This window comes from Chiloscyllium plagiosum, chromosome 13 (genome assembly GCF_004010195.1).
Source record: "Chiloscyllium plagiosum isolate BGI_BamShark_2017 chromosome 13, ASM401019v2, whole genome shotgun sequence".
Lineage (NCBI taxonomy): Eukaryota > Metazoa > Chordata > Chondrichthyes > Orectolobiformes > Hemiscylliidae > Chiloscyllium > Chiloscyllium plagiosum.
The window spans coordinates 55,433,905-55,453,981 of record NC_057722.1 but is presented as its reverse complement, the minus strand read 5'-3'; the positions used below and the strand labels follow the sequence as shown (position 1 = coordinate 55,453,981).

The 20,077-nt window shown below is 40.4% G+C and overlaps 1 protein-coding gene across 1 annotated transcript in view; it reads left to right on the top strand.

The window, feature by feature from the left end:
- The window catches only part of LOC122556055 (kininogen-1-like), a 28,146-nt gene that overhangs the window by 1,296 nt on the left and 6,773 nt on the right, over nt 1–20,077 (top strand). Inside the window, exons 2-5 of the mRNA XM_043702461.1 lie at nt 6,779–6,889; nt 7,104–7,191; nt 14,153–14,310; nt 15,204–15,317. Of these exons, the coding sequence (XP_043558396.1) occupies nt 6,779–6,889; nt 7,104–7,191; nt 14,153–14,310; nt 15,204–15,317 (471 nt within the window). The remainder of the gene's footprint in view (nt 1–6,778; nt 6,890–7,103; nt 7,192–14,152; nt 14,311–15,203; nt 15,318–20,077) is intronic.

Here is a 20,077-nt window from a genome sequence, read left to right as displayed (position 1 = left end):
AAGGGACATAAATTTAAGGTGAAGGGTGGAAGGAAAGGGGAGCTGTCAGGGGTAGGTTCTTTACCCAGAGAGTGGTGGCGGCATGGAATGCACTGCCTGTGGGAGTGGCAGAGTCAGAATCATTGGCAAACTTTAAGTGGCAATTGGATAGGTACATGGATAGGTGCTTAAGCTAGGATAAATGTTCGGCACAACATCGTGGGCCGAAGGGCCTGTTCTGTGCTGTATTGTTCTATGTTCTATGTTCTAAAGAAACAGGCCAATAATCACTGTCCTCTGTTTTACATATTGCAAGCTGGCTTGCAAGGATAATAAACATAGACTTGATTTCTCTGGTCTCGTATTGGACAATAGGCAGCAAGACACTGCCACAAGTCTCAATCTATTGCAATGTCTTTCATGCCAATCCAGTCTCCTGTGTTCAAAATTCTTCCTTAAAATGTACTTTGCCAGATCTTCTATGGCCATCCCCATCTTCCTTTTCTAGTGTTGACATCCATTCTATTGCTGCTCTAGAATGATGTACATTTAAAAGGCAGAATACATGCACTGGTAGTCTTAGCTTCTCTGTCATGATGGCCTCTGATCAGTCCTCTGAAGCCCTTCCAAAATACCTAGCTGCCCATACAAAAGGAATAGATCATGAACAGATCAGCTTGAGCTAATAGATTGACCTGCTGCTATAGTTCATGGTCTGGGTTTTATTATGACATGGGGTAACTGCCTCTGCTAATTTCAACTGGCCACACAGAAAAGATTCACCCCATGCTGTAATCTGTTAAAATTCGAGAGGCAAAGAACTATCCCAAAAGTCACTATTTGAAGTAAAACTTTAAGAACTGTATTCTGTAAGTCTAACAGAGAATATTAACTAACAACTATTTGCAATTCCTTTCTCTGAAGCATATCTTTTATCTCCCACTCTACAATACTAGATTAGATTAGATTCACTACAGTATGGATACAGGCCCTTTGGCCCAACAAGTCCACACTGACCCTCTAGGCACAAGTGGGTACTGCAGATGCTGGAGATTACAGTCAACATTAGAGTGGTGCTGGAAAAGCACAGCATTCGAGGAGCAGGAAAATTGACATTTCAGGCAAAAGCCCTTCATCACGCTGACCCTCTGAAGAGTAACCCACCCAGACCCATTCTCCTACCTAATGTACCTATCTGGGCAATTTAGCATGACCAATTCACCTGACCTGCACATCTTTGGATTGTGGGAGGAAACCAGAATACCCAAAGGAAGCCCTGGCAGGCACGTGGAGAATGTGCAAGCTCCACACAGACAGTCACCCGAGGCTGGAATTGAACCTGGGTCCCTAGCGCTGTGAGGCAGCAGTGCGAACCACTGTGCCACCAGCTAGTCCAATAAAAATCTCAAATAAGATTTACAAATAAAAATTTCAAAACCAGTCAGCATTTCCAAGTGTTCTCTATAGATTTTCCATTGTAGATTCTCTCTCCAAGTCGGTCTTGATATTCTGCTGCACAATCTTATAGACAGGTACTACTCAGAGAGCTCTTCTGCTGGCAGTCTGTACTTGGTGGTGGCTTGGCAGTTCTTCCCCAGTTGTTCAATTTTTTCTGTTTTTGTACCCCAAAACATTGGATCGTTTCATTGGTTTACTATTTTCAAAATACTAAATTCAAATTTGATTGGAGTTTGGTATCTTGGCGCATAATTTAAACTGATTAGCTGAATTTGAATTTGTTTTTGTCTTATTGCAACCCAACAACAGCTTGCTGTTTGACCAAATGTTACATTGTTACCTTGTTCAGAATACTTTGTACTCGCCAGAAATTTCAGCTCCCTTAATGATACAGTGCACCCACAACTTCGTAACAGTTTTCAGTTCAAATTACATTTGTTCATCAGCTTAACTTGAGTGGATTTGGAGCTACTTTTATCCTATGGTGGTTTTACCATCCTTTCATGGTCTTACAATTGTTCTATCATATTTCCCTGTTCCTTTAGTGGGGTGGCACAGTGGGTCAGTGGTTAGCACTGCTGCCTCACAGAACTAGGGACCCAGCTTTGGGTGACTGTCTGTGTGGAGTTTACAGGTTCTCCCTGTGTCTGTGTGGGTTTCCTCCCATGGTCCAAAGATGTGCAGGTTAGGTGAATTGGCCATGCTAAATTGCCCATTGTGTTTGTATGTCAGTCAAAGAGAAATGGGTCTGGGTGGGTTACCCTCCGGAGGGTTGGTGTGGACTTGTTGGGCCGAAGGGCTTGTTTCCACACTGTAGGGAATCTAATCTTTAGTCATTCCCCTCCCAATCGAAAATATATCACTGTAGAGGAAGGGAGATGAAAATGACCCAATCTAAGAAATCTTTTGATATTTGTGTCATGTTAGTCAGGAGTGCTAAACAGGCTGGATGGTCAACTTATGGTGCCTGCCTAAAATACAATTAACTGGGAACTGCTAGTTGTAAACTGACCTTTTACTGCCAGTTGCACTGATGTCAGACAGAGATGAAAAATGTTCCCTCTCTGAGAGTTGAGTGTCTTTGGAATTCCTTTCTCAAAAAGATAGCGGCTGCAGAACCTTTATATATTTTTAAGGCTGATTACCAAGGGGCTGAAATGGGTGATAAGCCAGAAATATAGAACTGAAGTTAAAATCACATTCTCTCCGTGTTTGCATGGGTTTGTTCTGGTTTCTTCCCACAGTTCAAAGGTGTGCTGGTTAGGAATATCGGCCATGCTGAATTGCCCTTAGTGTCTATGATTATGTGGGTTATCCATGGGAAATGCAGGGTTACAGGGATGGCTGGGTCTAAGTGGGATGTTCTTCAGAGGGATGATGTGTATTTGATGGGCCATATGGTCTACTTCCACACTGGAGGGATTCCATGAAGTAATCAATGTGAAAGATGTACCAAAACAAGGGTATTTTGGAAATAGTGACCATAACACTGTTAGATTACAACAGTTATGGAAAAGGACAATAATAGGTCAAGAATAAAAGTTCAGGACTGGGTGAAGGCTAACCTTTCTAAGATAAGACACGATTTGGCCTAAATGGAATGGGAGCAGCTGCTTGGAGCAGATGAAACTGCATCAGAGCAGTGAGAGGCATTTAGCAGGAAATAGTAAGACTGCAAAGCAAATATGTTCCCATAAAGACAAAGGATGGGACCAAGACCAGAGAACCCTAAATGTCAAGAGACAAAAAAGGACAGGAATAAGAAGGGTAGATTCGTTCACATAGCAGAGGCTCAATATGGCTGAGTCCCTGGAGGAGCATAAAAAATACAGAGGGGAATTTAGAAAAAAAATTAGGAAATGTAAGGGAGTCATGAGAAAGCATTGGTGGCTAGAATAAAAGGAGAACAAAGGAAATTTCTATATATATATATAGGGAAACATCCCATTAGGGACTATACAGGTAATCTGTGTGTGGAGCCGGAAGATTGTCCTCAATGAACACTTTACATTGGTTTTCACAATGGAGAGGGACAACACAGGCATAGATATTGGGATGGAAGACTGTTAAATAGAAGAAGAAACTAACAAAAAGAGAGAGGAGATACCAGTGAATTTGGCAGCATGCCAAATGGACATATCCATTGTTCTTGGTTGAGACGTATTCCAGGCTAATGAATGAGACATGGAAGGACATTTCAGGGACCCTAATAGTAATTTTGAAGTCCTTTCAGGTAAGTTGCCAGAGGATTGGAAGTTTACAAATGTCATCCCATTATTAGGAAGGGATAAGCCAGGACATTACAGGCCTAGTCAGCAGTGGGGGAGTTTAGAATGAATTCTGAGGACAGACTGCACCTGGAGAGGCACAGATTAACAAGGACACTCAGCATGGATTTATTACAGGAAGGTCATTTTTGGCAAATTTGATCAAATGTTTGAGGATGTAACCAGTGGTGTTGATGAAGGCAATGCATTTGATATGGTCTACATGGATTTTAGCAAGGTTTCCATTAAGATCCCACATGGCAAACTGGACAAGAAAAGTAAGAGTCCACGGGATTCAGAGCAAAGTGGCATGCTGAATCCAAATTGGTAGTGAGGCAAGAAGCACAAGGTGATTGTTGAAAGATGTTTCTGTGATTGAAAATCTGTTTTCAGTAGGGTTCTGCAAGACATGCTCCTTCGGCTCTGCTGCTCATGGTGCACATTGATAATTTGAATGCAAATGTAAGAGGTTGACACAACCACTTTCACGGTGGTAAGTAGTAAGGGGTTAACCTTCAACTGCAGGAAAATATCCATGATTGGTCAAGTGGGGAGGTCAGTGGCAAATAGTATTCAACCCAGAAAAATGTGAGGTAATGCACTTGGTGAGTGCCATCAAAGCAAAGGATTAGACTGACTGACAGGACCCTAGTGAGTTTCAAAAGTCAGAGGGACCTTGGTATGCACATCTATAGATCCCTTAAGGTGGTTAAGGTAGCATAGGGATACTTGCCTTTATTTGCTAAGGCATGGATCAGTGACGCTTGTGAGGGAACCTGAATGAAGTGTGGTTCACAGAGATGTTGGTTAAGAAGGTACTTTTCCTTCAGTAGGGGGGTCAATAATCAGGAAACATAGATTTAAGCCAAGCAGTAGAAGGCTAAGAGGATACTTGAGGAGAAAAAAATGCTTTCACCTAGAAAGGTGGTGGGAGTTTGGCTGCCTGAAAGAGTGGTTGAGTCAGAAATTAGCCTAACATTTAGGCAGTATTTACATATTCACTTGCATTGCCACAGCCTCAGGACTGTTGACCAAGAGCTGGAAAATGGTATTAGAGTAACTAATCTTTGTGGACTAGTGTGAACATGATGTGTTAAATGGCGTCCATCTGTACTGTAAATAGTTACGAGTCTAAAAAGACATTTCCCACTTAACATTTAAATGGTTGAAAATCCCCTTGCATGATTATACTATGTTACTACAGTGGGCATTTAATTCTCCAGGAACTAGTCTAAAGCTAGTTTCAGCTCCCAGTGGCTTGCTTTCTTTTTCTTATTATCGTCCTTCAACTTTGAACCCTCAAACTGACTTTCATGGTAAGCATTATGCTGGAGATAGATCCTTCTAGCCAAAGCTAGATTAATCTACCAGCCTCATTTCAAATTTTCTGACCCTCGCTTCTTCAATCTGAATGCAAGTTCCAACCTGAATTCTGCTGACTGCTCTCTGCTCTCTTTCACAGATCCTAACAAACTGACATGTCCGACAGATTCAGAAGTAACATAAGAAAACCCTCTAAGTCAATCCTTCAACAGCCATTTATAGTCTGTTCTCCTCTCACAAGTCTATCTCAATAGCATGTGCATGGTTAAAAATCACACAACATCAGATTATAGTCCAACAGGTTTACTTCTAAATAAACTGTTGGACTTTAACCTGGTAATGTGTGAATTTTAACTTTGTTCATCCCACATCCAACACCAGCATCTTCACATCATGTGCATGGTGCGATGAGATTTCTGTAAATCATGTTGATGACACTGATCACATGACTCAGACATCAGTAAAATAGCAGTGACCAGTCTAGAACAAGCACAAGAGAAAGAACTTAGACACTGTTTTATACGAGTGTAAATAATACATGAGGATTTGAAGTAGAGGTAGAAGTAAGGAGCAAGCATCCTCAGGGACAGTATACATGCAGGCACTCACGGTACAGAGATATTCCAGATTGGTATCTCAACATGCAAGTAACAGTACTGGCTTAAAGCACAGGATAAAGCAACATGAACTGATATGTCTTGTCTAATGGTTGAAAAATAAATTAGCTGTCTTTCCAGCTCCTAACTTCATTTAATCTCCAGTTAAACAGCCACTTTAAGTATAATCATGTATAAAGCTTTACATTCCTATAAGACCAGGATACCAATAGTTTACCCAATATTAGCACAACTAGTCTCCTCATTGTTGTGGTTGTGTTCGCCGAGCTGGGAATTTGTGTTGCAGACGTTTCGTCCCCTGTCTAGGTGACATCCTCAGTGTTTGGGAGCCTCCTGTGAAGCGCTTCTGTGATCTTTTCTCTGGCATTTATAGTGGTTTGAATCTGCCGCTTCCGGATGTCAGTTCCACATTGACCTAGATCCAATATACCAGCCACTGCAGCGGATAGCTGGAACTGACAGCGGACAGCTTGGCGAACAGAACCACAACAACGAGCACCCTAGCTACAAATCTTCGCACAAACTTTGAGTCTCCTCGTTGTTCATGGGCTTGAATACTTTTTAGGAGAAAGTGAGGTCTGCAGATGCTGGAGATCAGAGCTGAAAATGTGTTGCTGGAAAAGCGCAGCAGGTCAGGCAGCATCCAGGGAACAGGAGAATCGACGTTTCGGGCATAAGCCTGAAGAAGGGCTTATGCCCGAAATGTCGATTCTCCTGTGCTTGAATACTTTTTACCTTATTTCCAGTAAAGAAATCTAGGCTCCATTGTTTCCATACAAAACAAACCTTGCAGGCTTGCTTGTAGGCAAGAGTTGAAACATGTCTTAACTTCTCCATTTTATATTACATAGATTGTCCCAATAATTAACATATTTATAATCTTTGTATCTGTTAGACATCACACTTAAATACTTTATACAGGATACCATATAGTTTGCTGTATAAATTCTATTACTTTGACAGGTCTATGGCCGAGTATATTAAATTAGGAGTTAGAATAAGATCATTGATTGTATCAATATTTTTAAACCTTGATGAACTCAAAATGTTATAAACAGGTTCTATATGAATTCAATTTCATTGTTTAAACTGAAGCATCAAGAATACTTACTGACATAAATCTGTTATTCACAGGAATTACAAGGAAAAATATATAGTATTGATTATTTTATCCAAGAAACAGATTGCCCTGTTGGAAATGAAACAATCTGGAAAGAATGCAACATTAGACCACGTGCAGAAGCTGTAAGTTTTCTGATTATTTACTCTGAAAACACCATCAACAAATATTTACAACTATTCCAAAATTGTTTGATTAAAATACATCTCATTCCAAACAGTGCTGAGTTATAGGTTACAGCAGCATGTTGACACAATGTAGGCTTTAATTAAAATTCAGACTTTGGTGTTCCTTATATGTAAATTGCAACTTTTTCTTAATTCTGATACTTGTTTTTAGACTATGGGTCACTGTAAGTTGAAAACGTTCATCGAAAAACTCAGAGAAAAAGCTGAAATAACTGAATATAACTGCACAATAAATTCAGGTATGATAAACTGCTAAATGCAATATAGTGTATGTTTTAAGTATAAGTTATATCTCATTTTCAGGTGCATAATCAATAATTCACATGCTAGAAGGATCTAAATGGATCCAAAAGGTTACATCTGGATACCTTGGGAAAGCTTGTACTTTCTGTCATACCCTCAGATGATCACCTGTTCTGAACAATCATTTTCAGGCTGACTGTATTCCTTAGAAGTTAAGAGAACATATAAGTGCAGATCAGATGACTGGTCAGAATGCAAAAAACAGAGAATAACTAGAAAGTTAATCAGGATTAATAAATTAGAGCATAAGAAGAAGCCAGAAGTGTTTTAAAAAAAAGACAGCAAGGGTTTCTAGTGGAATCTAAAGAGGAACAAAAATGTTAAATGAATGTTGGTCCTCTACTATGAGGATACAGGGTTAATAGTATATAACAAAGAAATGGTGGATATAATGAGTAAATGTTATGCTTCCATCACTCAAGAGGAGACACAAAATATCACAGCAATACCAACAAATCTGTAGGTTAAAGAAAAAGCATGTAAGGACTGTGCTTTTTAAATTGTGTTTTGTTTTAAACAAACACCACGGACTGTAATGAGTCCTTTAAAATCAGTGTTTAAAAGGGTGGCTGTATATTTTTAAAGCCAGTAACCTCACTCTCACTGCAACATCATGTAAACATTTGTACAAACAAGCAGTAATTGAAGGTTGAAATGCAGTTGATTTGGATCCAACTGGGTGTACTGGTGCAGCTCTAGTTGGCAACAAGAAGTTGATTGGTATATGGACTAGTGACCAGTTATCAATGACAAAGACCATTTTTCTGCCAACACTTTGAGATGAGTTCTCAAATAAATGAACAGTTGGAACAATTACTGATAGAGGGTGCAAAGAGTTCAATGTTTCTTGTTGTCTGCAGCCAAAACTAACTTGAAATCTGAAGAAAGCCAAATTATCTTCCTGTAATAGTTGTGTAAACTGTGAATTTTAACTGATAAGTCAGAAGCATTTTTATAAGTGAATCAGCCACCTTGTATCTCTTACTAATAAGTGGAAGCATCCAGAGAAAGACAATTAAAGATTGCTAGCAGAAAGATCATAAAGCTCATCTCAGTCACAGAACCAAAGAACAAAGACTACTGATCTGTCTTCCTAGTTTGTCTCCCCACTGCCTAATAACCTATTTTCCCTGTTCATTTGTCTGTCTGTACATAAAGTGGAGTTTATAAGGGGATTTATGAGGGGATTAGACCTTTAATTCATGGTATTGATGGTTTCTAACTGTTTACCTGTAACTAGATTCCAATTATTTGAAATAACTAGTGCATTAGTGTGCTGGACAGAAACCTGATCCATGCTTTCTATCAACTATGGTTTGAATGTCAGCCAAATTGAGAATGATTACATAGTTTATAAAAAAAAATTATTTGTGATTCCTCTGGAAAAAGCAGGGCTCGATTTCCAGCATGGCATCCCAATGAGGTATAATAAGAGGAACTTGATGAAATCCTAATCACGAGGGAAGGTATAAATGGCAAACTGGCAGAGCTGCAGATTATTAAGTCTCTGGGTCCAAATGGAAACCGGAAGCTATGGGCCAGCTGTTACGGCTCACTGGAATAGCATGTCGGGAATTGAGCTACATCTCAAACGTCAATAATTGTTTGTTCAAACAAGTGTTTATATGATGCCATGCATGAGTATCTTTGAAGGAATTGTATGAGCTCTGGATTATGGGAGTTGAAAAGTGTGGTGCTGGAAAGCACAGCAACTCACGCAGTATCCGAGGATTAGGAGAGTCGATGTTTCGGGCATAAGCCCTTCATCAGGATTATTGATGAAGGTCTTATGCCTGAAATGTCGACTCTCCTGCCCCTTGGATGCTGCCTGATCTGCTGTGCTTTTCCAGTGCCACACTTTTCGACTTTGATCTCCAGCATTTGCAGTTCTCGCTTCTCCTAGTCTCTGCATTATGGGAGTCAATCAATGCACTACACTGTGATTTCCAGAAGGTATTTGACATAGATCTTCATTGAACATTATTGCACAAAGTAGGAGCTCATGGCACTGGGGCTAACATACCAATGACAGACAGAAGATTGGGTGGCTGGCTGGCAGGTAGAAAACAGAGAGTATGTACATATATGAGTCAGATTCATAATTGGCAGCTTGGGATAATTGGGGACCTGCAGAGGGTTGTGCTGTACCCTCAACATTTTACAATTTAATGCAATGACTTAGATGAAGGGTTTGAAGGCATGGTGGCAACGCACATTAATGACACAAAGGTAAATAGGAACGTATGTAAGTTAGTTTCATCTGAAAACAAACCTTCAAGCTCAGTGAGCTAACTTACATACTTATCATCAACCTGAGCTACAAATCTTCTCAAAAATCGCAACAAATAGGAACATTTGTGGATTGCTAGCCTTTTTTGTGAAGGGAAGTGAAAATAAGAGTAAGGACATAATGCTTTAGTTACAGAGTATTAGTGAGATCACATCTTGAATATTGTGTATAGTTTTGGTCTCCTTATTTAAGAATGTAAATACATTGGGCATAGTTCATAAGAGTTTTACGAAATTGATAATGAGCAGCTTGTTTTATAAGGAAAAATTGGACCATCTGGTTTGTTTTCAGTCAGTAGTAGAGTTCCACAGGGATCAGTGTTGGGACCACAATTATTCACATTATACATTAACAATCTGGATAAAGTAACTGACGGCATTGTAAGTTTGCAGATAACACAAGGATAAGGGGATGGGCAGGAAGTGTTGGGGAAGTGGGGAGGCTGCAGAGGACTTGAACAGCTGAGGAGCGTGAGTAAAGAAGGGGCAGTTGAAATATAACGTGTGAGGTTGTGCACTTTGGTAGGAAGAATAGAGGTGTAGATTATTTTGAAAATGGGGAAAGGCTTTGGAAATCTGAAGCACAAAGGGGCTTAGGAGTCCTTATTCAGGATTCTCAAAAGGTTAAGAAGCAGGTTCAGTTGGCAGACAGGGAGGTAAATGCAATGTCAGCATTCATTTCAAGAGGGCTAGAATACAAGAGCAGAGACAGTACAAGGCATTGGGAGTATTGTGACTAGTTCTGGGTCCCATATCTAAGGAAGAATATGATAGTGATGGAGGGAGTACAGAGGAAATTTACAAGATTGATCCTGAGGATGAAGGGCTTGTCATATGAGGAGCAGTAGAGGATTCTGGATCTGTACTTTGTGGAGTTTAGAAGGATGAGGGGGGATCTGGTTAAAATGTACAGAATTCTGAGAGGTCTGAATACAGCGGACATGGAGAAAATGTTTCCATTAGTAGAAGAGACTGGGATTCGAGGGCACAGCCTCAGAGTGAAGGGACAAGCCTTTAGAACTAAAATGGGAAGGAATTTCAGAAGGCAGTTAATCTGTGGAACTCATAGTCAGAGAATGGTGTGGAGGCCAAGACATTGAGTGTATTTACGACAAAGATAGATAGGTTCTTGATTATCAAGAGGACCAAGGGTTATGGGGAGAAGGCAGGAAGATGAGGTTGAGAAACATATGAATCATGATCGAGTAGCAGAGTAGACTCGATGAATCAAATGGCCTAATTCTGCTCCTATGCCTAATGGTCTTCGGGAGATCAGAGGAGCAATGGTGATTTGTTTAAGGTTCTAAGATCCTGAATGGATCTTGACATAGTGGGTGCGGGAAGGATGTTTCCTTGAGTCTAGAACTAGGGGGCATGGTTTACGATTAGGGATCACCCTTTTAGGACAGTGATGAGGGAAACTTTATTTATCTCTCAAACTTTATTTATCTGTGTGTCTTTGGAAATCTTTACTTCAGAATGTTGTAGAAGTCGGTTCATTGAAATAATTTTAAGGTAGAGTTTGACAGACTCTTAGTTGATAAAGCGTGGTGCTGTAAAAAAGCACAACAGGTCAGGCAGCATCCAAAGAGCAGGCGAGGCAACGTTTTGGGCTTGACCCTTCTTCAGGACTGGGGCAGGGGAAGGGGACTGAGAGATACATAGTGAGTGGAACTAGGGGAAAGGTAGGTGGGATGGCAATAGGTGGATGAAGGTAGGAAGTGATGATGATAGGTCGGTGGGAAGAGTGGGGCAGATAGGTGGGAAAGAAGATGGACAGGTAGGTCAGGTCAAGAGAGTAGATCTGAGTCGGAGGGTTGGATCTGGGATGGGTATGGGGAGAAGAGATTTAGAAACTCATGAATTCAATATTCATACAGTATGGTTGTAGTCTCCCGAGGTGGAAGATGAGGTGTTCCTCCTCCAATTTTCAGGTGGCCTTGTGTAGGAGGAGGAGGAGGCCCAGAATGGATATGTCCTCAGGAAGTGGAAGGAGGAGTTGAAATGGATGGCCACTGGAAGGTGGGGTTGTTTGATGCATAAGGACCAGAGATGTTCCCTGAACCATTCTGTAGATTTGTGCTCGGTCTCTCTGATCTACAGGAGACCACATCGAGAGCACCAAATGAAATAAATTATGTTGGAGGATGTACAAGTAAATCTCTTTGAGGCTTTGGACAGGGCTGAGGGAAGAGATGCGGGTGCATGTTTCAAACCTCTTATGGTGGTTTGGGAAGATGCCAGGTGTGGAGGGGATTAATGGGGAGTGTGGACCTTACAAGGGAATCATGGAGGGAACGATCCATATGGAATGCAGATAAGGGTGGGGAGGGAAGTATATTTTTGGTGGTGGGGTCTGACTATAGGTGGTGAAAATGACAGAGGATGATGCGTGGAATTTGAAGATTACTCGGGTGGAATGTGAGGACCAGAAGGAATCTTTCCTTATTGAGGTTGTGGGGGGTGGGCTTCAAGACTGGAGCTGCAAGAAATGGAGGATATGTGATTGAGGGCTTTTTGATCACAGGGCAAGGAAATTTATGGTCCTTGAAGTAAGAACAGATTTGTTGCAGACAGAGGAATTGAGAACATGGGATTGTGTTTTTACAGGGAGGAGGAGGTGTAGTTAAGGTAACTATGGGAGAGGGTGGGTTTGTAGTAGATATCAGTGTGGAGTTGGTCACTGAAGACAAAGAAGGAAATGTCCAGGAAGGGGAGGGAAGTGTCGGAGATGAACCGGGTGAATTTGAGGTTGGGATGGAAAGTGTTGATCTGGTAAATTAATTGTTAAATCTCCTCATGGGAGCATGAGACAAGTTCTTGCCTTTTAAGGAAATCAAAAGTATCAGATGGCTGGGAATTTGTAATTTGGACCTTAAGCAGATCTGCCATGATTTTATTGAATGGTGCAGCAGGCTTGAGGGGCGGAGTGACCTATTTCATCTCCCATTTTGTTTGTTTGTAAGGAAACCTATGACAAAACAACAAATAGAAGCTGAAATAGGTCATTTGACTCCTTAAGCAGCACGGTAGCTCAGTGGTTAGCACTGCTGCCTCACAGCTCCAAGGACCTTGGTTTGATTCTAGCCTCAGGTGACTGTCTGTGTGGAGCTTGCACATTCTCCTCATGTCTGCATGGGTTTCTTCTGGGTGCTTTGGTTTCCTCCCAAAATCCAAAGATGTGCAGGTTAAGTGAATTGGCCATGCTAAATTGCTATAGTGTTCAGGGATGTGTAGGCTAGGTGCATTAGTCAGGGGTAAATATAGGGTAGGGAAATTGGTCTGGGTGGGTTACCCTTCAGAGGGTTGGTCTTCGGCTAAAGGGCCTGTTTCCACACTGTAGGGATTCTACAAAGCTTGCTCTGCCATTCAATAAGTTCATGGCTGATATGGTCTAGACTTTAACTTCACTTTCTTCCCTGTTCTCTCAAACTGTTGGTTCCCCTATAGTTCTACCTCAGTTTTGAATACTTTTAATAGCATAGCCTCCCAAATCTCTGGGATGGAGAAATAAAAATAGTCACAATACTGTGAGAAAATAAATTCCTGCTCAGTCTGTCTTAAGTGGATAACTTATTCTGAAACTGTCTCTTAGTTCTTTAATTAAAAAGTGTTTGTCTTCTGGGGTGGCACAGTGGCTCAGTGATTAGCACTGCTGCCTCACAGCACCAGGGTCCCAGGCTCGATTCCAGCCTTGGGCAACTGTCTGTGGAGTTTGCACATTCTGTCTGTGTTTGTGCAAGTTTCCTCCGGGTGCTCCAGTTTCCTCCCACAATCACAATGATGTGCAGGTCAGGTGAATTGGCCATGCTAAATTGCCCATAGTGCTAGGTGCTTTAGTCAGAGGGAAATGGATCTGGGTGGGTTACTCTTTGGAGGATTGGGCTGAAGGGCCTGTTTCCACACTGTAGGGAATCTGATCTAATCAAACTGCTTCACTATCCTTCCATCAGAAGTGGGTTACACCTTAATATTTTAGGGTCTCACCACACTTCGGATTCACCAATCTTTTATGTTGGTCCAACAGATTTTCTGAGATTGTGCTTCATAATTTATGGAAACTGATGTAAATTCTATCCCTTTTGCTAAAATTGTGGAGAATGAACCAAGCTCAGATGCTTTGAGCAGGGAGAATTCTACAAATTAAACCAAACTAAAAGCCCTAAATATAACAGAAATAATGGAACATGTTACCTATAGATGATATATTACAAACACTGGGAATAGTTTGGAACATATTTTGGTTTTCAAATTTATTTAGAACATGGAACAGCTTACCTCAGAAAAGGGTGGAAGCAAATCCATAATAGAATTTAGAAATAAATTTGATTAGTTTTATAAAGTAACACTTTGCAAGTCATGGGGAAAGGAGAGAGAAATAAGAATAAGTGACAAGTCCTTTCAGGAAATCATAATGGGGGTGATGGACTAAATAACATTGTATGATTTTAAGGCTGGCAGGTGGGACTAGATTGGGTTGGGATATCTGATCGGCATGGATGGGTTGGACCGAAGGGTCTGTTTCCATGCTGTACATCTCTATGACTCTATTATGAATAGTTTTATCTGTTTGGCTGTATACTAATTGTTTGTGTCATTCTTCCATAGGGAATAGGCCAAGACCTCCATGTCCTGGATGTCCAAGACATCAGCTAGACCACCCCAAATTAAATGAAATAATTGCTCTTGCTGTAGCAAAGTTTAACACAGAGAGCAACTATACAAATTACTTTCAGCATGACATTGTATTCACGTTCACTTATCAGGTTAGACTTTTCTTCGCAAGAATGTCAACAATTAATGTAGTTTTTTTTTGTTTTCTGAGAGATCTGATTCCGATCATCTTTTGGATCTTCCTATTTCCCAGCTAAGCAGGAGACTCCAGCTCAATCCAGAGTAGAGTCTAACCATGAACATGATGTAATTTACACTCTACATTGCTGTAAAACAAAAGGAACCACTCAATAGTTTCATTGGCGCCCATTAAATCAGCTTCATAATAAATTGAACTTTTTTGATATGAAAATCTTTGAGAAACTACCAACTGTTGCCAAGGTGCTTAAGAATACTAACATATTTTGATGTTTTTCCCCAGCCCAGCATACTTGGTGGAATCCGCAAAGCTATAGGCAGCACCAAGTATAGGTAGCATAAATAACAGTTAAAAAGGCTTGTAATAGGATGAATGTCTTTTAGTATTTAACAGATTTTGCATTTAATCTGTAAGTAGAGCTCCAGACTATCTGCTGGTACACATGAGGTCTGTGCGCCCTGGCCATCACCAGCTCACTATCTGCAAAACTATAATCATGGTGTCTGGCTCAGTTAAGCCCCTTTACATCTCCAAAGTAAATTGTAAAATTATCTCAAGTGCTGGGATCTACTACCACTTTTTGTCTGCTTGCTGTCTTGAGAAAATTCAACTTCACATGATTTGGGTGTTTCAAAGGCCTAGATACTCACCTTCTCAAACTGTTGATTTTATGTCAAATTTGCCTTTGAACTCATATTGTTTTCTTCCACATTTTCTGCAGTATTTTTAAACAGCCAGTAAAATATAAATGTGGAGGCAAAATGTGGGCCATTCTAATGATAATTATATACAATAATGATACATTGCACTGAAATTTTGCATTAATAAAATTATTTTTTTAAACAGGTGGTGGCTGGAATGAAGTATGAATTGAAGTTTACAATTCAGGAAACTGAATGCAGCAAGGAGGATTCCAATATTAGAGCTGCCAATTGTGATGCAAAGGCTGACGGTGAAAAAGTGAGTAACTTTTAAACATTAAACCTGCTTCACTTCTCCTTATGAATACCTCACGGATCACTCACATGCAAGACAGTTTCAAACATCAGAATTGTCTTTGGTTTAATTTTTTTCAACTGTCAGTAGTTAACATGACACAGTTCATGGTATCCTTCAATAAGGGAGAAAGGCCAAAGAGTAGCCATGACAACCTGCCTAACCTCACTGCCCAAATGGCTGTAACCACAGTCCAGGTTCCAATTTTAAACAGGCCTTTCCTCTGGTTATTTTGAGTACACACTGGGCAGTTCTTCATTAATCTTTGAGTAATGCTTACCACCCTGTGAGCCATTGATGCCTGATGTGCTGATCCTGCCTTTAAAGATAAGTGCAGTGTCAGTGAGTGAGTTGCAATCAGTGAGTTTGAGAATGAGTAAAGCTGTCTCTTCATTAACATTTTTAAAAAAATCACACAATACCAGGCTATAGTCCAACAGGTTTATTTGGAAGACTGGCTTTCAGAGTGCTGCTCCTTCTTCAGGTGGTTGTGAACCATAAGATCATAGGACGCAGAATTTATAGCAAAAGGTAAGTGCTATGTAACTGAAATGATATATTAAACAAACTTGGATTGTTGTTAAGTCTTTCATCTTTTAGAATGGGTTGCAGGTTTCAGTTCATTAATATGTAAATCTCAGAACTTCTTTTAAGTCATAGTCTTGAAATAAATTAAGATTTCGTAACAAAAGGTATTGTCTCAGCTTAGACAATGCATTAGAGGTGTGAGGTTAGAGTCTGGCTGTATCCCAATTTTGAGTCAGACAGGTTCTATTCCCAAAGTGGAATTTACAAAATATTTAATGGATTGACTGCCTGCAGATTGTGCATTTTTTGAGCAAATTTGCTATAAATTCTGTGTCTTATGATCTTATGCTCCACAACCACCTGATGAAGGAGCAGCGCTCCAAAAGCTAGTGCTTCCAAATAAACCTGTTGGATTATAACCTAGTGTTGTATGATTTTTAACTTTGTCCATGCCAGTCCAATACCAGCACCTCCACTTTATTATCACTATCTTCCACCTTGTTTTCCCCCAGTGTCAGGTCAGACTGCAGCACTTGGATTGTGGCAAGCAAAAAACACATACTTACACCATCTAATGTTTATAAGTGAGGAAAGATTGTAGCACAAGAATGTGAGAACTATGAAATCAAATATTCCCGGTCCCTTGCACATTTTATGTAATCCTACAAAATGTTCTTCCCTCAGGTGTTTACCAATTCCCTTTTGAAAGTCACATTTGAATCTGCCTCCATTACTCTTTTGAGTAGTGAATTCCAGATCATAATCACTTGCTACGTCATAAAACATTTTCTCATGTTACCTTATCTTCTCTTGTCAATCACCTTAAATCTGTGCTTCTGGTTCTCTACCCTCTTTGCAAAAGGAACAGTTTTGTTTATTTACTCCCCTTTCGAACATGCTTCCCACTCTTCTCTTAAGTGTCCCTTTACTATGGAGAACATTCTGCACCTAGTCAATCCCTCTAACCAATGTCCCTTATATCTCTGACATTCATTTAAATATTTTCCACAGCCTATTTAAGGGCCCGGCTTTCCTGCTAAAGTACAATGCTCAGAAATGGAAACAATCTCTGCATGAGTCTGAATATGTTTTAAAAAAGGAGAAAGTGAGGTCTGCAGATGCTGGAGATCAGAGCTGGAAATGTGTTGCTGGAAAAGCGCAGCAGGTCAGGCAGCATCCAGGGAACAGGAGAATCGACGTTTCGGGCATAAGCCCTTCTTCAGGAATCCTGAAGAAGGGCTTATGCCCGAAACGTCGATTCTCCTGTTCCCTGGATGCTGCCTGACCTGCTGCGCTTTTCCAGCAACACATTTCCAGCTATGTTTTAAAAAAGGCTTATTGTAATTTTGTTCCTTTTGTATCTGCCTCAAAGCCCAGGATCTCAGTGCCTTTTAAAACTTGTTTCCCAAACTTCGTATTACCTTCTACAAATTGTGTATACATCCCCTACATTTCTGATTTCTGCCACTGCATCTCTATTAACCTATGCTTCAATGTAATTTGCCAATTCAGTTTAGCCAGTTATCTTTCATATCTTCGAAACTGCCCTGATTTAAAATTTTTAAAAGGTCTTGGTCCCTCTCCTCTCTCCCTCAAGCTGAAACTTCAATTAATAATGGTAGCTGCTATTCCAAGGGCATCTTCACTATGAGATCACTTAATTAATCCTCTCTCATTAAACGATTCCTGATCTATTATAAACTGCTCTCTGATCAGCTCCAGAACTTGCTGTTCTAAGGAGCAATCCTGAGAATATTCTATGAACTCCTCATCTAGGCTGTCAATATGTTGGTTAAAATCTCCAATTGTGATCACTATTATTTTCCAACAAGCTCTCACTTTTCCTTTATGCCCCATCCTACTGTCTGTTTATTGTTAGGGGGCCTGTAGATTATTTCCACCAATGTATTCTTGCTTTATCATTTTGCATTTCGACCTCAGCTGTTTTCACATATTGGTGTTCTGAATTTGGATCATCCTCCCTGTTGCACTAATACAATCATTCACAAATGGAGTCACCCTCCACCTTTTCCATCATTCCTCAATCTCCTGTCCCTTCAGCATTCAGGTTCCAGTCCATGTCAACCTGTGGGCATGTGTCTGTTATGGTTAACAAAAGCTACTTACTTATTCCTGTTTGTACTCTCAGTTCATCCTTTTTTGTAAAGTGCTCTATGCATCAGGTACAGAGTCTTTTGTTTAATCCTTTTACTGTCTTTGTAAATTCTAGTCTTCTTATGGTTGATTTTGAGGTTTTTACACTATCCATTCCTGATATGGTCTGTTTAGCATTTCTCATATTAATATATTGTTCTTTAGCCAAGATTCTATTCCTTGATTTACTACTTCTTCCAAAGTTTGACCCCTTACCTTCACAATTCTGTTTAAAATCCTCTCTATTCACTAGGTCATAGTTCAGGCACAGATGTTCCATTTGTACAGAAGAGTTTTTCCACAGAAATGATGCCTGTCTCCACAAACCCATTTCTCCCACACCAGTAACATGGCCACGCTTTTTCTCTGTAAACTCTCTCTCTGTTTTCCCCAATGCTCATCTGTAAATGGCTCAGCTAATAATCCAGAGTAAGAATAGGGATTGCTTTGCCTGCATTGGTAGGAGATTCGCCAAGTTTAAGTGCATTTAAGTCGTCATTGGACAGGCAAATGGACGTACATGGAATAGTGTAGGTGGGATGGGCATCAGATTAGTATGACAGGGCGGCGCAACATCGAGGGCCAAAGGGCCTGTGCTGTGCTGGAATGTTCTATGTTCTATGTTCTATCTTTGAGATTCTGCTTCTCAATTTGATGTCCAGTTCCTCATACTGGCAATGCGGAACTTCCTTCTTTTTCCTGCCTATGTTTTTGGATCATTAGGACTAGATCCTTCCACTCCCACACAAATTTCCTGTTCATTTCTGAGCAGATGTTCCAACTCTAGCACTAATGATACGAAGCTCATCGTCTAACGAAATTACTTATATCACCCATTACCAGAAAATATCCCCTCTGAGCAGGAAGGCATGCCTTGCCCTAAAAATTTGAGGAAAGATGCGAACTAAGAAGGCATTCACCGTTGATGAACCTGACACATGACAGAGAACAAGAAGCTGATCTCAAGAGAATGGCAGCTGAACCAAGAAAGAACCACACACCAATTGTGACCAACTACATCAGTATCAAACAACTCTTTCATGTTTCCAATATTTAATATACTGCGGATTTTTATTGGGCTGAAACAACTGTTCTCTTATTCCTAATACAAGAAAAAAATCTTCAAGTCTTAATGTCGAGAAAACCCTGGTAGAACAAACATCTGAAACCATTGGTGAACTTTTCATACAGTTGGTTTAGGCAACACAATCGTTTTCAGGGAAGAGATTGACAATACTGCTTTCCCATAATTCCTGCTGAGCTGAATCCATTAGTGGGCTTGGGATTCCATTGCACAACTGTGTTAACAGATCTGAATGCTTTAAAGTTTTGAAGTCATGATACACATGATCATTTCTTGCTTTGCTTTAGTGGTAGATCAGATGGCTGAGCTGTCAATTGATAAAAGCTTCCAAGTTCTGGGTAAAGCTAACTTAGTAAGATCTGAGTTGCCATATTTTCAATTTAGTAAATCACTTTATCCATGGACAACCTACTTTAGTGCACCTAAATTCTGTTCCTTCGTCAATGATAGCCAATTTAGGAGTCTTTTAGCTTTTCCTAAAAATATCCTGTCAAAAATCATTGTAGTGAGAACTCAATTTAACTCAATTATGACATGTTATGAATACATTTTCAACTTGCCTTTTCCAAGAATATCGGAGTCAATACATTTATTTTTAAAACTTGGAATAGGCTTTACATAGTTCAATCTGAAAAGGAAGGTTTGTGGGTCCATAAGACCATAAGACATAGGAGTGGAAGTAAGGCCATTCGGCCCATCGAGTCCACTCTGCCATTCAATCATGGCTGATGGGCATTTTAACTCCACTTACCCGCATTCTCCCCGTAGCCCTTAATTCCTTGCGACTTCAAGAATTTATCAATCTCTGCCTTGAAGATGTTTAGCGTCCCGGCCTCCACTGCACTCTGTGGCAATGAATTCCACAGGCCCACCACTCTCTGGCTGAAGAAATGTCTCCGCATTTCTGTTCTGAATTTACCCCCTCTAATTCTAAGGCTGTGCCCACGGGTCCTAGTCT